Raw genomic sequence first — 18,979 nt, forward strand, 5'->3', positions numbered from 1 at the left:
GTATGCTTCGTGAAGCTGTTATGTTTGGAGACTTTGTGGCTGGACCAGACTGTGGCTGGACCAGCGTTTAATGTAAATATTTAACACAAGGGTGGAAGGGGGAGGGTGCAGTTAGAGGAAGATTCTAACAATCTGAATCTGATGTTGAAAATCAACTTTACCACTTCCAAGGTATAGAAAATCCAGGTCTATGAGACTAACATCACATTGCAAAAACAAATCTTGGTAGAATATCTTAAAATATAAATAAATCCTCATTGTGGGGACGTTTTGCAGGGTGTCTGCATCTCACGCACACCTATGTTTTAATAAGTGATATGACATTAAATATTTTCTAAACCAAAAAGAAAAAAAAAAGTAAGCAGGTGTCCAGTAATTTTTCATTTAATGGTGAGTTAATTGGAATTTAATTCATCAAAGACAAAATGGTGTCTAGAGAACTGCTTTGCATGTTATAAAAATGCTTATTTCACAACTTGCTTTTCACATAACCTCTTACCGTTAATTTGCCTAACAGACATTGATCGCCCTAAAGGACTGGCATTCACTGATGTGGATGTCGATTCCATCAAAATTGCTTGGGAAAGCCCACAGGGGCAAGTTTCCAGGTACAGGGTGACCTACTCAAGCCCTGAGGATGGAATCCATGAGCTATTCCCTGCACCTGATGGTGAAGAAGAGACTGCAGAGCTGCAAGGCCTCAGGCCGGGTTCTGAGTACACAGTCAGTGTGGTTGCCTTGCACGATGATATGGAGAGCCAGCCCCTGATTGGAACCCAGTCCACAGGTATATCGTTAATTGCACCACTGGGTGCTCATGGGCGCAGCGGCTTTATGCCCTGCTGAATGAATCATACTTTATCGGGCTATTGATTCCCGTATAAGGGGGGACCAAAAAAAAAAAGCAGCCTCTCTATTAGGAAAGACCCTCTTTACAGAGGAATAGTAATAAGCATTAAAGTGTAGGTGGCATTTAGATGAAGTCTAATAAAAGGAAATTTTGGAGTAGCCTGGCTTAGAAACCAGGCTATAAAGCAAGATATTGGAAGATAATACTGAAATTGTGGATTATTTCCTAAGCCATGATTTCCTGTGGTTACACTCACCGTGTATAAAGGAAAGAAGTTTGGCATCCTAGAGTTTTCGCTAAAAAAGGAACCCAAAGTGGGCCATTTCATAGCAGCATGATTCTGAGAACACGTGGGTAAGACTTTCCTTCTCTGGTTAGAGATTGTGTGCTGGGGGTATAATTTGCTTAACGGATTGAGAATCAGACACATAGGAAACAGCTGATAGGGCAAATGCTTTCCACAATACTTTATCCTCTTGTGCTTTATTTCTGAAGCAGAGTGGAATGCTAAAGACGTGTCCTCAGGACAGCATAAACCCTGGAGGTGACAATCTGTCTTATTGCTCTTTGCTTCTCTTTTCTGCTTTGTTGTGAGCCAATTTTCTTCTTACGCTGCACCACAGAGAATACTTCAAGTTTAGCAGCAGTCTCTGTCGTGGGGTCCAAATAAGAGAATAAAAACGTAATTCTATCTTTGGAGGGATAGAATACTCTGTGAAATGGTTTTTCATACAAAGATAATTTATATAAGAAAAGGACGTTTTCTCATCTTTCCATGGCCGATAAGCCAATTTTTGACTTTTTTTTTTTTTAAGGGAAAGCAAAAAACAACTTCTAAAACCTAAAATCTCTTAGGGTTTTGGCATTAACCCATGTTTCCAAGTGATTCTGAATATTGGTGGATTAAAAACATTTTTTTTTCAGCAAACATTTTCTTCATTTTGCATCCCCCTTTGTACTTTTTTGCACAGAATCTTTGTTTGATCAGAGTACTCACCTAAGCAAACAAGCACTATCTACTTCTTGGAATTCACTTTATTTTTCCCTTTTCCCCCTTTACTATAAGATAACCTCTAACCAATGACCATCCCGACAGCCATTCCTGCACCAACCAACCTGAAGTTCACTCAGGTTACACCAACAAGCCTGACTGCCCAGTGGACGGCACCCAATGTTCAGCTCACTGGATATCGAGTGCGGGTGACCCCCAAGGAGAAGACTGGACCCATGAAAGAAATCAACCTTGCTCCCGATAGCTCATCTGTGGTTGTATCAGGACTCATGGTGAGAAGTGGCCTTTTTTCATTGAAATAAAAAATGTACGTCATCTCTTACACAGTTTAAGGTGGTAGAAATATAACATAAAATAAATCTAACTGTGTTCTTTGCCTCTGCCATCAAATTCATTTTATTATAATTTTGTATCAAGTAAAATTACTTGTGTTGACCTGAGCTTTTCCAGATGACTATCTGGGACCGCATTTTACACGTAGCTTTGGATATTGCATAGATCTTTAAATCTATTCTATTTCAAAAGGCTGCGTGTATGTGGTGGGGTGGGGAGCAATAGGTATATCCATAGACTGAATGCATAAATCATTCAGCCTATGAATATATTACCTTTACAAGGAATATCTTCCAGTTTTCACCAAACCACCTTGATCCTACCTTCCTTAAATCATTTTTACTCCTTCTATATGTGCATGCAGAAAACTAGCCAGGAACCTAGGAGATTGGTGTACTTCTTAACATAAGGCCAATTCCAGGAGAAACTTCAGAAAGAGGGTTCAGAGATAGGCTAGAGCATTCTCTTCGCCTCTCTGTGATCAGAAAAACTCATGATTTGTACCTGTCAGATTATAAAGGAGAAAAACAGACTAATACCCATTTTCTTCCTTTTGTATTAGCTTAGTGTAAGTATGTGAGTTATGGCTTCCTTGGGGTTAACTCCTAAACATATTTTTAAATTTATGTGATTCAAACATGTTGTTGATCATCTGCAGTGTAGAAATGAAATCAATCCAGAAACTTACAGTGCTACGGATTTTGCTAGTTTATTTTTTCTTTTCTAACCATTGCATTTTTCTAATGCTGGAGTGAAAATCCCTGGGCTTCAGAAGATCACAATGCTAAAGCTTACCACGTCCTTTTCTCTAGGTGGCCACCAAATATGAAGTGAGTGTCTATGCTCTTAAGGATACTCTGACGAGCAGACCAGCTCAGGGAGTCGTCACAACTCTGGAGAGTGAGTAACCAAACTTTGTGGTATTGACAAACATCCCATATCAACAAAAATTAAATGGCAAATGCCTTTCTAGATCACTAAGTTAACAGTGGAGTGATTTCTAGTTTGGAAATTGATTTGTTCGCCCATCTTTTTGAGTTACTACAGTCACCTTTTATGCCTCTCCAGAAGATGTTCTGCTGGCCAGTAAATGGAATTACTTCATAATGTTGTAATGTTGGTGCAATGAATTAGGACTACCTAGTTCATGTTCTACTTATTAGAATTTGTTTTCATAGAGATAAGTTTGGAGAGGACATGCTGGCTTCTGCTGTATTTTAACAGTATAGTAAGATTTGGACAAAATTGGGCCCAGATTCTAGTTTTCTGCCATAGCAATAATCCACAGTTATTCTCTTTCAGAAATCACAAAAAGTGTCAAAGTTTCCTCATCTACAAAATAGGGATGGTGTTACACCTGTTAAACAATGTGAAGCCCTATAAAAATGAGAAAATACTAGCAAATATGTATATATTATTGCTGGCTGCCATATCATTGTTATTCCTACTACACATTTTTTACATTACAATAACTTAATAATTTTAACATTTATTGAGATATTTGTAGATATCTGAATACAGCCTTAGGAACCAATGGCCATATCTAGAAACCTTTTCAGTTCTGTAAAAAAAAAAGATACAAGAGGTGAATATTTTCGTATTTCCTAATTACTGTCAGCTTTTCTCTTTAGATGCCATAGGAGAAAATCTACACATTGTTAGTCATGTGTAGAAACTGATGTATTTTGTATATAATAAAGAAACATTTTAAAATATCAAAACCTTGCCTACATAAGCCAGCCAGGCACTAACCCCTGGCTATCATCCCATGCAGATGTCAGCCCTCCAAGAAGGGCCCGTGTGACGGATGCTACTGAGACCACCATCACCATTAGCTGGAGAACCAAGACTGAAACGATCACTGGCTTCCAGGTTGATGCCATCCCAGCAGATGGCCAGACTCCAGTTCAGAGAACCATCAAGCCAGACGTCAGAAGCTACACCATCACAGGTCGGGGAACTCTCTGTACTGACCCCATGTGTTAACTGCTATTCAAAACACACATCAGCTTATTTGTTTTTCTACCACTTACACTGATTAAATGTATCTTCAGTGCTTTATGATAACCCAGCTCTATTTTTTAAAACTTATCTTCATACCATGATCAAAAACTTTTGTCTTGTGAATATCTGATTTCATCTAATGTTTGCCAGAGAAATGGCATAAGTCCCATTCATCAGATTTGATCTTTGCCGGGGGAAGGTATAGCTCAATGGTTGAATGTATTCTTAGCATGCATGAGATCCTGGGTTCAATCCCCAGGACCTCCATTAAAGATAAATAAATTAAATAAATAAATAAACCTAATTACCTCCCCCCTTAAAAAAAACAAACAGATTTGATATTGCATCCATGGACTCTTTCTTATTAAAAAAAAATTGTACATTAATGCTTAAAAACCAAAAGAAACTCAATGATAGTATAGATTTCTTAACATTAACATAGATTATAAAGTAAAATTAAATTAATAAAAAAGCAAATAACACTACCTCATAGAGATCATTGTTATTGTCAGAGAATGTTCCGTATCTGGGTCAGTTTAGGTCTTTCGGAGATTTAAAATTCTGATTCCAGTGACCATTGGATGAAACACACTCAACAAGTGCTCACCCATCACCAAGATGGCCACTTCCAACACACCGTTTTTGTATTTTAAAATTTGTTTTAGCCAGTGTCTTTGGATGCAGGAGTGATTTTCCTTGGAGACAGGTTTCTCATTAACAGTGAACAACCATACCATACTTTATTCTTCCAACGTGAACTGCTTCCAAGGGCTACATAAACATAAATATATAAGTAGGAGAAAGCATGACAATTGCAGATGAGTTTGAAGATTTGCCTAGTAAATGAAGGTCAGATAAAAATCTTCTCTTCACAAATCCCAGGTTTGCAACCCGGCACTGACTACAAGATCCACTTGTACACCCTGAACGACAACGCACGGAGCTCCCCTGTGGTCATTGACGCCTCCACTGGTAACTACACTTTCTCCTGAAGAAATGCCACTGGCTTAGGTGTAGGTAATCAGTCATGTGAATTTCAGAAACAAAAACGAGGCTGATACTTCTATATTACAGATCATAGTGAACCATTTTCACAGTTTACAGAACTCTCAGATTTACTCCAATCTGTCTTTAAGGGCTGGGGAAAGAGTGTGGGAATAGTTTTCCTGGTCATTCATTTTCTTGGAGACTGAATTTTGTTTTCTTTTAGCCATCGATGCACCATCCAACCTGCGTTTCCTGGCCACCACACCCAACTCCTTGCTGGTATCATGGCAGCCACCCCGAGCCAGGATTACTGGTTACATCATCAAGTTTGAGAAGCCTGGGTCCCCACCCAGAGAAGTGGTCCCTCGGCCGCGCCCTGGTGTCACAGAAGCTACTATTACTGGTATTGCTGCTTCCACGCTGCCACTTTCCTCCTGACTCCCCAGGGCACACAAAGTGCTCGGCAGTCCCCAACTGCGTGTTTGACACTGAACCATGAGAACGAGAAGCCCCGTCCTCTCAGTAGGAGCTCAATACATCTCAGAAGTCATGAATTCATGAAAATTCAATAATTTCAATACTGTCATTATCACTAGAGTCTTTTTATTTGCTCTACGTTTGCCAGACACCGCTCCGTGTGGTCCTAGAAAAAGATGTTTTTCAAAGCTAACTGGCAGACTTTGATACTGTCATCTTACTCTGCAACCTAAAGGAATGAGAAGCCGGCAGGATTTGCCCATTTCACAGAGTAGGTCTGGAGGCAAAGTGATTCCCAACTACCCATGTTGGAGAGAGTGCTGCTTGGAGTGGGGAATAAAAGATCAGAGGCCTCTGGGATCATTTTTGTCCAAGGGATTAAAATTGTATACTGTGAATAGGGTATCATCTGGACTTAAAAATCTTGGGGGGAGGACATAGCTCAGTGGTAGAGCGCTTGCTTAGCATGTACAAGGTCCTGGGTTCAACCCCCGGTACCTTCATTAAATAAATTAATTAATTAAATAAAACCCAATTATCCCCAACACACACACACCAAAAGAAAAATCTTATAGAACACACAGGTCCCAGGAGGAGACGCTGCTTTTTTAGAAAGTTTGCGGACAGGGAAATAGAGTCAGACATGGGAGGCAGTGAAGTGGATTCTGCCTGCAGGGACCGCACACACAGTGGGCACTCTCTCCTGCAGAGCACTTCTGTATTGTCTGACCTTTCACTGAACCAGCCACTGAGGGCCACTGGACTGCTAAGCTTAAGTAGATTTGTGTCTACGGTATATGCATTGATCTCTCCAAATGTGTATTCTGAGGGCCGTGTACAATGCTGATAGATTTTCCTGAATTCAAAAGGATGGATAAGAAGTTAGAAGAATATCCAGGGAAAGTTAGAGTAAAAGTGCTTATTCAGGTGTCAGATTTGTTAGGAAGATAATTTGCTAAGTGGCCATTGCATGCAGAGTATTTGGGTATTCATGGAAGTCAATATCATACCTTTCAAGAGTCCAAGGACCAGCTGGAGAGAGGATGCTTGCTCCCCAGGAGAATATCCTGGTGGGATCAACTTCCATTTGACCACCGAGCCCACAACGTAATGTGATCATCTGTCCTTCCATCAGGTCTGGAACCAGGAACTGAGTACACTATCCAAGTCATTGCCCTGAAGAACAATCAGAAGAGTGAGCCTCTGATCGGGAGGAAAAAGACAGGTAAAGAGCACCTTCCGGGTAACGGAGACCGTCACTACAAAACTCATTACAAATGATTCATTTTGCAGTGAAAAGGTTCTCCAGGTTCCGCTGCATTTCTCATAGACCTTTTTTCCCTCTGACAGCATAGCATGTACATTGTGCTTCGTGACAGCAGGAACAACCTGACATAATCTGCAGAGTTCAGTTTGTTTTTTTTGTTTTGTTTTGTTTTTCTTAGCCAGTCAATACAAAAGCTTTTTATTCACTTTTAAAAAAATTCAAACCAGGTATTAGAGTGTAAAACTGAGTTGTGATCATTGCTATTCTTTTATACATTCTGGTGAAGTTAAATATGTTTAAAAAAAAAAAGAAAAAAGCAAGGGGAGAGAAAAATCTTTCCCATTTGCCTTTATTTATTACTTGGTTTCTGAAACTAAATAATGTCTTACTTTTTTTTTAATCCAATTTCACTTTAATTTGAAGAAAATGCTTTATTTGTGCAGGTAGGAGAATTTTTTATAATAAACTTTATGTATGTATTTTAATCTACTTTTATTTTAGCATTTCAAACTGAAAATTACTGTGCCAAACCTCTGGAATTCTCGTACTTCAGATGCTGATATAATTATTCTGGATTCCAGTCCTTATAACAGGATTCTCAAGTGAAAAGGAGAAAAAAGGCTTCACCTTTCAGTTCCATTAGGCTTAATTTGAGCAAAGGCAGCGTCTATGGGGCTCGGCATTTCAAAGCTTTGTGTGTATGATAAATTCATACGAACACTTTTTTCATTCTCAACTGTAAAGAAACCTTTGAGAAAAACCATAAAGATTTCTTTCTGGAAAAAAGTGTTTTGGGATCTAAGTACTGCTAATTTTCCAGGGGCTTTGATCGGATTGTCAAGTAGTTGTTGTTGCCTGAATTGATAATGACTTGCTGCTGCTACTTCTGGGAGCTTAATGCGCTCTGCTTTTTTGGCTCTAACCTCTCTTGGCTAGATGAGCTTCCCCAACTGGTAACCCTTCCACACCCTAATCTTCACGGACCAGAGATCTTGGATGTTCCCTCTACAGTTCAAAAGACCCCTTTCATCACCAACCCTGGGTATGACACTGGCAACGGTATTCAGCTTCCTGGCACTTCCGGTCAGCAGCCTAGTCTTGGGCAACAAATGATCTTTGAGGAGCATGGTTTTAGGCGAACCACACCGCCCACAACGGCCACCCCCGTAAGGCATAGGCCAAGACCGTATCCGCCGAATGTAAATGAGGAGATCCAAATTGGTCATGTCCCCAGGGGAGACGTAGACCATCACCTCTACCCTCACGTTCTGGGACTCAATCCAAATGCTTCTACAGGACAAGAAGCTCTCTCGCAGACAACCATCTCATGGACCCCATTCCAGGAAAGCTCTGAGTATATCATTTCATGTCATCCCATTGGCGTTGATGAAGAACCCTTACAGGTAATTAATTTTTCTCTTTACTTCTGGACAGCCTGGGAAAATAGTAAGCCAGGTTACTGAAGGGATAGAGCTCTGATGTCAAGTGGCCATACTTCTAGGACCTCTCAGAAAAGTGGCATGCTTAAATCCTGATTTTTTTTTTTTAATCTCAATGTGGCTCTACTCTAGGGGATGTACCAAAGAGTGTCATTAGCTTTTGTTTAGTAGAGAGAATAGAATCATTTCTATTATTCTCAATCATTTGAGGCTCCTTAGTAACATAGACAAAGAAATGACCTTAGAAAAGAGAGAGAGAGAGAGATTCTGCCTGAATTTCCATTTGTTCGAGAAGGGCTAAAATGCCATTGTGATGGTTTGTCCTTGAAGAATCCCATTTCCTACAATGTGTCTGAGGAGAAAGAACTTGGCCGAAGCTGTGTCTATCAGCTATTACCAGTGGTTGATTCTCTAAAGCTTCCTGTTCTTTAATTTGTCTTGTTGATTTCCATTTTTTACTGTTTTCTTATTTTTAGAAAGTGGCAGGATTTTTTAAAACTGACTCCACTGTGGAAGATTTATGAGCTTAGAAACATGAATTTGAGGATTTGCCACGTATTTTAAGGACCCTGTGTTGGAGTCAGGTGCCACTTGACCCTTGTGTGGGATGAATATATCTCCCACATAGCGCAGCGTCCACGTTTTATGTGAAGGAGGCATGGCCAGGGGTTTCAGGGGGCTTGCCCAGACCTGACAGTACAGCAGGATGAAGAGGAGGCTGTCTCTAGAATTAGTGAGAGTTCCTGGTGTCTGTGGAGCACATAGGGTAGATTTTTGGCAGGAAAATCTGGCCAGTAGAAATGATGGCCCATCACCCAACTTCTATTTCTCTCCTTGGCTGGTCGGTTGGGACCTTTACACCCTCTATCTTTGTCTCCCTTTGCATTGCTTACACAGTAAGAGTTATTGATAAGAGAATAGGGTAAGTCATGTCGCTTTCTCACTATAATGCTTTCTCCTCCACTTTGGATGTGCCAATAATTGTAGTTCCGAGTTCCTGGAACTTCTGCTAGTGCCACCCTGACGGGCCTTACCAGAGGGGCCACCTACAACATCATAGTGGAGGCACTGAAAGACCAGAAGCGGCACAAGATTCGGGAGGAGGTGGTGACCGTGGGCAATTCTGGTATGTGAAGGTCTGCGTTACTCAGGCATGGGCCCTGGACTACACCAGAGAGGCTTCTTCAGTTGACTTTTCCTTTCTTGCTGTTGTCTTTTGACTTTGGGAAGTAATTCCATGAAGTAAATGAGCAACTTTAAATTCAGTTAGTTTCCCCTCAAAGAATCCTGGTATTTTTGTAAAACACATACAGAAATAGAGTCTCAAACAGTGATATGATAATAGACCTGGAAGAGACTTCAAATATTATTTAATTCAACACGCTAAGTCCCTGCTAGTGGATATCTGACTTGATGAAGGACACGAGTCTCTTGATCTCTTTTCCCAGACCCACTTCATCTTACCATGTTGCTGTCCTCCTAATTTTTAAGTCCTGAAAGTGATTACCTGTAAAGGATATTCCTTACGTGCAGACATTAGTGCCTGCTGGGTTTTGTTCCTGATGTAAAATGCTACCAGCAGAGCCCATGTCTGTCCAAAGAGCTCCCTTATCCCAACATTATTTCATGATTATAGACGTCCAGAACAGCAACAGAAGTTAAATGGTCATTGATTCTTCTTTGTAGCACCTGGGAAGTCCTTTTAAACCAGTAGTGTATCACCTGGCTTTTCAAACTGCGGCAACTGAAGATTTACCAAGGAACACACGATAGGGAATAATTAAAACCATGAATCTCGAATCTTCCCGCCAGAGGGTTCTCTATTCCACATCAGCAGGGAGTGCTAAATTCTGTCTCTGTCAAGTGACAGGCTTTTATTCCTAGGGCCAGTTACTTAACCTCAGCCTCCTTCCTCATTCGGTAGATGACTGTGCCCTTTTACATGTATAAATGCCTGTGAATTAAGCTGTTTTTGTTTTGTTTTGTTTTTGTTGTTGTTGTTGTTTTGGTTTTTTGCAGGGGGGATCATTTTGTGCTTACGTATTATATACCTATGCTAATGCACACCTTTTTCTTTGTGTGGTTTTGCTAGTAGAATGCCACGTGAAAGGAATTTTCAGAAGCACAAAGGTCTTTGCATTTTTTCCACATCATTTTGAAAGAAGATTCCATCTCCAAAAGTTTAGCCAGGTGGAATTTCAACCCCTGGCTATTTTTAGGAGGGCAAGTGAAACCCCCAGCAGCAGTTTAAGTTCCTTCCATTTTTCTTTCTGAGGCCTTATTCCCAGCAGCAATATTCTGCATTCTAGCCAGGTTCTCCCGGCTTTGAAACACTTCAGACACCTTTGTTTCTCCAAAACTCTATTTTCTTCCAGAGTGATGCCTTTTAAAATATTAGACACTTCAAATATCTATTGCTTTTGAGCTTTTGATTTTCGCACTGTGAAAAGAAATATGCAGGGTGGGATTCAAAGTCACAGAAGTTAGTCTACTTAACTTTTAGAGAATAATTTGGAGCATGCTTTGTTTGCATAGATTCTTTTAAGATAAGCTTTACCAAAACATAAGGCCCAGATCTTAGGCAACGTGAAGAAGCTCTATTACTTATTCTTAAGTGATTGATATCCCATTGTTTTCTCTTATTTGGAACAGTTGGTTTTACTGATAAAGTAAAGCAGTCTGACCATTGTGACAGTAACGTACAAAATCTAGGCTTTTTGCCCTACCATGCAAAAAAATGCAATAAAAGTGAATATCCCATTAGTGCAATCATATTCTAATGGTATATAAAAATGCTACGACTTATGTATTAAAAGCAAAAGATGTCCTCTGATAATCATTCTTTATCTGGTGCGTACTTTCTAAGTGTTGGCAATAGACCAGTGCTTTGAATTCATGATCTCATGTAGTCTTCAAGAGATCCTGAGCAGGTGAAGATATTTTTATTACTATCGCCACATTACAGATGAGGGAAATCAGGCAGAGAAATGTTAAATAACTCGCTTAGAGTCACTCAGGTACTGGTGCAGAGGAATTTCCAGCCTTTGCATCGCGCTGAAGTTCTTAACTAGCTTCAACCGCCTCACAATCTGTTCCACGTTCTATAGACTAGATTTACCAGAAATGATAACTTTTTTTAGAACTGAGGACAAAAAATGAAAGACGGGCTCCATTTAAAATGCTCATGGCAAGTGTTCACTGACAGTATCTAAGCATTGTTTATTAGAGCAGCTGATGCATTGATAGACGAGATGAATGCTTTTTAATACTACTGGGATTTTTGTTTTAAATTAAGTCATTACAATATACAATAATTCCGTTTTCTTATTATGGTTCAAAAATAACAATAAAATGTCTTTTTTTCCCTCCTTTTCTCCACGTAGTTGACCAAGGCCTAAGCCAACCTACAGATGACTCGTGTTTCGACCCCTACACCGTTTCCCATTATGCCATCGGAGAGGAGTGGGAGCGATTGTCTGAATCTGGCTTTAAACTCTCATGCCAGTGCTTAGGCTTTGGCAGTGGTCATTTCAGATGCGATTCATCTAGTGAGTAGCTTGCTTTGTCCATCTCTTGCATTTCCATGCATTTGCACAATGTGCCAAGGAAGCATGTTTGGCAGACACAGGCTCTTCCAAACATGAAGCAGACGAGAGGAGACTGCTTGACTCAAAGTAACATTTTGCATCATGAAAGAAAAAGTGATGGGAAATTTTACTTGTTGACCGTTGCTTCCTCTCAAAGGTTGTATTTCAGTGTGACTGTGAATTAAACAGCAATTTGTGATGGTAATGTGGTTTTTTTTTTTCAACTGTTAAAACAAATTAGTAAGGTCATACTCTTTGGAGACAGGTCTAATGAAAGGTATCAGAGACACAAAGAAACCCAAAGCTCTTTTAATCTTTATTGTTGAATGAGCTCAGAGATGAACATTTATACTCACAACACTTTCTTTCAATACAAACCAAATGAAGACATATCACAGTATATACATTCACTCACACACACTCAAATCCCTCATACACACTCATATCCTACATAGACATGCATACATATATTTAAATCTTGCCAAGTAATGGAGAGAGTACAGATAACCCACTTGTAGATAATTAAGAATTAACTACAATTGAAAAATATTTGATTTTTAAGTTATAAAGAGATTTTAATATTTTTAATTATTTTTAGTTAAAATAATCCTAGGAATTAGTTAACATGCTTTGAGATTTAATATTAGAACTTATAAATATTTCACTTATGCTTTGTTTTTAGGGGATGTGATTATTATTGAAAATTGGTTCATTTTTATAGATGTTTATTTTATATAACTATGCTCCATAACAAGCCTCCTACAGATATATCCATAAATTATATTTGGGGAAATAATGACATTGTAGATTTTTTAAAAAGATTTTCAAAGTGTTTTTACTTAACTTGTATACATGAAATGGTTTAATTCAGACTGAAATATAAAAACAACTAATTTTTGCTTTTATATTTCATCTGAAAATGGAAAGACAGCATTAGAAGTGTCATATGCTGTTTAGGAGTTGAAAGTTTTAACACTTGGTCAGTTAGTTGGTTTTTAATATCTAAAACTGAACCATTTTAAGTCTGTATATTCATTACAGAGGGAGGAGAGCTCTAAGTTGATTATGTGATTCTTTGGCTCCACTTACATATTCTTTGCTTAGATGTCATAACTGTTGAATAACTTTTTTAAAGTTTAAGGAATGGCTGACTTGATAAAATGGAAGAAATCATATGTTACACAAACTTCTGCAGTTTCTTTTGTTTTAGTATAAAGATTAAAAAGTCATCTTTTGTGTATAGTAAAGACATATAACTGTGACTTTTAGATATTCCTTAGAACCGGTCTTATTTGTAGGGACAATAACCACTCATTTATCATTTTGTTTGTTTTGGTTTTGTTTTGATACACAACTTTCTGCTTTTACTTTTCCCATTTAAACGAGACAGGTTGTAGCATGTAGAAACCAGCCTATCTTTTGTGTTTTTTCAGTTAATTGAACTACTTTGTATCCAGGACCTGTGCAAATCCAAAAGTGACTTTTCACTTGTGATCTATTCCTAAAAATCTGCTCAAATTCTCCTTTAGCTTCCCTAATTTTAAACCTTCATAGTGAGAATTCAAATGAAGGTCATTGTCTATTCTTGTGAAGTGATTATAATGGAATAAACTGGATCTTAAAATATCCTGGAAAATGTTAAGTGGTAAAGACAGTATTCTTAAATCTGACCAAAAAATTGGTTTGTCTAAGGGATTATGACCTTCAACTTCCCTCGCCACTCCTTCCAGATACCTGCCTTTGGAAATCCTGTGCCATGTCCCAGTCTGCTCACTGTCTTGTGAGTCAGAACACACCAATAACTCCTTGCCTCTGATTTTCGCCACCCCACAGAATGGTGCCATGACAATGGCGTGAACTACAAGATTGGCGAGAAATGGGATCGTCAGGGAGAGAACGGCCAGATGATGAGCTGCACGTGCCTCGGGAATGGAAAAGGAGAATTCAAGTGTGACCCGCGTACGTTGCCCCCGATCATTTTCAGCGCCGCATTAAGCACTCCCACTTTCATGACGGAGCGGTAACTCCCATTCCCAGCGGTGATTAGAGGCATCAGGTCTTCTTGAGGAGTGAACCGTGGGTTTGTTCATCTTTTGATTTGGGAGAGCAGAGACCAGCTTCAAAAATGAGCCATGATTTAACGTTATTACAGGGCACTTGAGCATTTTTCCGACCTGAGTATTTTGACCATAATCTGCAGTGAAATGTCACAACAAAGCTTTACGGAGCCTGTAGATTAAACTTTTAAAATATGATCTCTATCTTTGCATCAAACCTCTTCCAATCTATGTGATCTAATCTTTGGAAACGCTGCCCTGAGATCTAGTCAGCAGTGCGTCTCTTATGGTTAATTCCCATTAACATGTGGGATTTGGGCTATGATGATACAATTTTAGGAGAAACAGAACCCACTTTCATTGAGGGGTCAAGTTTGTACTGTACCTAAGTCTGCTGACTTGTGTGTCCCTGTAGATGAGGCGACGTGTTACGATGATGGGAAGACGTACCACGTGGGAGAACAGTGGCAGAAAGAATACCTTGGTGCCATTTGCTCCTGCACGTGCTTTGGAGGCCAGCGGGTAAGACCAGATGTGCCAGGCTCCCCAAGATCAGATAAGGGGGAGGCTCCTGCACGGATGATCAGGGTTAAGTTTCCTGTGTGTGAGCTGTACATACAGTGTGGGAGCACCCCTTATGAAATGCTGAAGTGCTTCATTTCCCATAGCCCAGCGCTGCCAGCTTAGGGCTCCCCTTCCCGGTTCTCCCCATCCCCGGCAGCCTCAGCCCCCTCCCCCACACCTACTGTTCTCAGACTGCCTCTCTTCTTCAGCAACTAAAGTGTTAAATGCTGGGTAGCACTGGGCATCTTGCTCAGTTCTGATGGACAGGTGGCCCTGTGACACTGTCTTTAAATAATCTGAATACCTAGATCTAAGTAAAATACCACTTCTTTGTACCCTCTCTCAATCTCAAAATAGGTTTTTGCAATAAGTCTAGCTCTGTGCTCAGGAATATGGGACAGAGGGATGAGAAATAGTCCTTACTCTTAATGATATAGTTGGAGACATTAAATTAGCATACATTGAAAGTCAAGCTAATTAAGTAAGGTTCTCAATGGGTTCAATAAATACAGTACCCAGGTAGGCTGATTATCAGCAAAAAGGGCTCATAAAAAGAGAAGCATAACTTGGCTCGGGTTTCAGATGGTTAAAATTTCGTCAAGGGAGAGGGGGAAGCAGAGAGACCAGAGGGAGCACACCCCCTGAGATGGGAAGGAGCTGGCACGTGTGCGCTCTGGTGAAACAACCCTCCACCTGCTGTCCAGTGGAAAGACGTTAGATGGGAAGAAGAGGGGGGCGCTCCTGGGAGCCTTGGAAGTCCATTATTTAAGCCAGTACTCCTCAACCATTTCTAATCCATGTCCTACTTCAATATAACAACAATGCTGTGCTTTCCTCTCACATTTGAAATTTCGAAATGAAACAACTTACAACAAATAAAAGCAACAGAACATACTATTTTTTGTTTTCAATGAAAACATACCTTCCCTAACAGCTTTTCAAATTCTGGTCCCTGAAGAGTGTGCTCCCTACTTCTGGGTAAGTCTCACTGGTTGATGCCTTTGGCATTAGCCAGTTGCAGGTGCCCAAGAAGAAAGGGAACATGATGGGAAATAGTTTTTAGGAAGATTAAACTGGCAGCAGGGAAGAATCTTCAGGGGTCTGGCTCTGCCGCCACCTGAGGACCCGGCGCAGCCGCTGGAAACTGCTCTGACCTCATTCCACCACTCATGGGCGGGTGGGGAGGGAGGCACTCCCCACGCAAACTGTGGACTGTCCCTTTCTCTCATTAACACGTATAAAGACTGTGATCATAGAACTTAGTCATCTCTGGTCATGTGCTTGGTGTAGAAATGCATGATGGAAAGTGAATTTGTTGTGTAGTCGGTTTTGGGCTCACTTCAGCCTCTCCGCCTCATGATTTACGCATGTGAAAGGTCTCACATGTGACACCTATTTTGTTCTAAAGCAAAGGGCTACATAAACACTTAAGACAGGAGTGAAAACTTATGTTTTTATATGAAAGCAAGATTCGTTGATTCTGTAAGTAGCTATTTACCTGTATTGCCTTAGGCATTATGGGAAACATGCTTTTAAATGGAGAAATACATCTGAAGTATTTAACTGACAGTGTAAGAAAGTGATTGTTATTATTTAGGGATTTTTGGTTTTAAGAGAAAAGCCCAACTCAGGTTTACTTTGGCAAAAGGCAGTCCCAGGACCCACCAGCTCCAGAGCTGCTCCAGCAATGGCATCCAGAGCCTCTCATCGTCTCTGTGCCCCGTCCCTTCGCATTGGCTTCATTCTTCAGAAGGTGGTGCCGATGGTGAGAAGGGTGACCTCCATCAGCTCCAGGTTTACCTCCTACCAGCTTAGGGGCAAAGAGGACACATTTCCTCATGTTTCTAGCAAAAGTCGCAGGGAGGAGCAGCCCACCAGCCCAACTCGGTCCCATTCCCTCTCATCCCCTCTCTAGCCAGATGACAGGCCACCGTGTGACTGGCTATAGACACTTAGGAAGGAGGTGAAGAGGTGGTGCAGCAGAGAGAACGTGCCCAGGAGTCGCCCAGCTGGGTAGCAGCCCCGCACTACCCACAGGTCACTGTGTGACTTCTTGCTCCCTTGAGCCAGTCACTCCTCTGGGTCTCCTTTTCCTTGCCTGTAAAATGAGGGTGTTTGTCCATGTGATCTCACGTCCCTTTGAAAAGCACTAGCAGTCTAGAGAAACCTCTTCCATCATCTAGCATGGAAAGCTGATCAAGGAAGCTGGGACTAGGATGAGCCTGGCAGACAGGTGCAGTGTGAATAGAAAGCAAAGACATTTCAGGAGACAGGAAAAGCATAAATAGACAGAGGCAGCTTTAAGATATGGGTAATCAGCCAAAATACATTCTATGAGTTATAAATGCATGAGATCATCATCAAAGCTTCCTTTGTGATTAACAGCTCATATTCTGCAGCTGAAATTCTTCTTTGACACAAACACTAAATTGTGATGTTCTCGTGTTACCATTAACCCTCCCACTTCATGCCTCTGCTCTCCAGGGCTGGCGCTGTGACAACTGCCGCAGACCAGGGGCTGAACCTGGTCACGAAGGCTCCACTGGCCACTCCTACAACCAGTATTCCCAGAGATACCATCAGAGAACTAACACTGTAAGTGCACCTGCACCCTGCCTGTCTCCCCCCTACCGAACGCAATGAGGCACGGAGTAGGGAGTCTTTTTCTGTAGGTACCTTTCTTCTGAATGGACCACATTTTTTTAAACTCTTAAATGACGTAAGAGTAGAACAGTTTACCCTGTAACATAACCTAGCTTCTAACATATTAAACTCTTGAACATCTCCTATTGCCCAGTATCTTGCTAGGTTCTCAAAGGTGGATATACTCTCCTATCCAGAAGTAAATGTCATGGAAGCCACCCTCCCCCTTTTTTCCATACATTTTACACTATTTGCTGTTAATTTCTCTTCTTCTATTTTAACAGAATGTCAACTGCCCGATTGAGTGCTTCATGCCTTTAGATGTCCAGGCTGACAGAGAAGATTCCCGAGAGTAGTAGGTCCAACCCAGAGAAGCAAGCGTGGCTCTCTGCCAAGGTCCATCCAAACTGGAGTGATGTTAGCAGACCCCGTCTTAGTTTGTTTCTTTCTTCAGCTCTTTGCTCGGGAGTAACTTTTCCAGCTTCAGCTCAACTCACAGCTTCTCCAAGCATCACCCTGGGAGTGTTTTGAGACTTTTCTCATAAATGGGGGCAGTACGTGGCCTGTTCTCCAAAGTGTGCGTTCACTACCGCTCAGTATTGTAAATGAAATGATTCTAACTTGTGATTTGGATCAGGATCAATAGGAAAAGCACATACACCAACCAAGATGCAGAATGTACTGAAATGATATGACCAAAATTTTAAGTAGGAAAGTTACCCAAACACTTCTGCTTCTACTTAACTCTCTGGCCCACAATATTGTAGGAAAGGCATGTCCTTGTTGCTGTGATATTTAAAATATCCACAGTACTCACTTTTTCCAAATGATTCTAGAAACTGCCTAGAAATATTTTTCTCTTACCTGTTATTTATCAATTTTTCCCAGTATTTTTATATGGAAAAAAAATTGTATTGAAGACACTTAGTATGCAGTTGATAAGAGGAATTTGGTATAATTATGGTTGGTGATTATTTTTTATACTGTACGTGCCAAAGCTTTACTACTGTGGAAAGACAACTGTTTAATAAAAGATTTACATTCCACAACTTGAATGTCGTGGCTTTTTTACATAAAGAAATTGGGGGGAAATAAGAATCCTCAGGAATGTTCTTTTTCTTTGTGATTCAGCAAACATTTGAAAACTCATGATGTGCACGGCTCTTGAAATTCTGGTGATTTAAGTACAAGATTTTCTAAGTCTGTCCATCCAAAAACCCAGATTCAGTCTTGTTATTTCATCTCTTCAGTAATGGAGATAGTTTTCTATCTCCTGCTTTACCAGATTTAGGTGGATTCAAATATTTATTTAACTTGCTAGCTAGCTCTTCAGAAGTATAATTAGAACAACCTTTTTGTCGTTCTTTTCTAACCATTACAACCCTTTCCTCCCTTCCTTCATTAAATAAACATCTATTCAAAGAGATTACCTGCAAGGAAAATTAAAAGATGATTGAGGTGTTAAATCTACTTAAATCATGTGGCGTAGAGTTCTGTCTTAGGGAAACGCTGTGGTATGATAAACTCAATCCAACTTGTCTTAATTCCTGCCAGCTGACACTTAAGAGTGCCCCAGATGAACAAAGTTTGCATAGTCCTGGTGTGCAAACGCCATTTCCTTTGAGTTTTACTTTGGGGAAACAACAGAACTTTGAGACTAAATCTGGAATCCAGAAGAGTGGCACTGGAAATAGTTCATTATTGATTAGTAAAAGAGCAGTAATTCATAATATATGAAATATGGAAAACATTTTTTTAC

The 18,979-nt window shown here is 40.3% G+C and overlaps 1 protein-coding gene across 13 annotated transcripts in view; it reads left to right on the plus strand.

Annotated features, from left to right (window-relative positions):
- Window positions 1-18,269, plus strand: part of FN1 (fibronectin 1) — a 64,643-nt gene extending 46,374 nt beyond the window's left edge. For 2 of the 13 annotated variants that reach the window (XM_074364039.1, XM_074364043.1), the window contains 14 exons: window positions 518-787; window positions 1,947-2,134; window positions 3,008-3,095; window positions 3,970-4,146; window positions 5,082-5,171; window positions 5,410-5,589; window positions 6,799-6,888; window positions 7,867-8,333; window positions 9,357-9,495; window positions 11,753-11,917; window positions 13,790-13,915; window positions 14,429-14,535; window positions 17,062-17,172; window positions 17,505-18,269. In XM_074364039.1, the coding sequence (XP_074220140.1) occupies window positions 518-787; window positions 1,947-2,134; window positions 3,008-3,095; window positions 3,970-4,146; window positions 5,082-5,171; window positions 5,410-5,589; window positions 6,799-6,888; window positions 7,867-8,333; window positions 9,357-9,495; window positions 11,753-11,917; window positions 13,790-13,915; window positions 14,429-14,535; window positions 17,062-17,172; window positions 17,505-17,576 (2,270 nt within the window). In that variant the 3' untranslated portion in view covers window positions 17,577-18,269. Of the gene's footprint in view, window positions 1-517; window positions 788-1,916; window positions 2,135-3,007; window positions 3,096-3,969; window positions 4,147-5,081; window positions 5,172-5,409; window positions 5,590-6,798; window positions 6,889-7,866; window positions 8,334-9,356; window positions 9,496-11,752; window positions 11,918-13,789; window positions 13,916-14,428; window positions 14,536-17,061; window positions 17,173-17,504 lie in introns of those variants that run through there. The other 11 variants (XM_045520378.2, XM_074364037.1, XM_074364038.1 and 8 more) reach the window with 6 other exon arrangements.
- Window positions 18,270-18,979: the final 710 nt, after the last annotated feature.

This window comes from Camelus bactrianus, chromosome 5 (genome assembly GCF_048773025.1).
Source record: "Camelus bactrianus isolate YW-2024 breed Bactrian camel chromosome 5, ASM4877302v1, whole genome shotgun sequence".
Lineage (NCBI taxonomy): Eukaryota > Metazoa > Chordata > Mammalia > Artiodactyla > Camelidae > Camelus > Camelus bactrianus.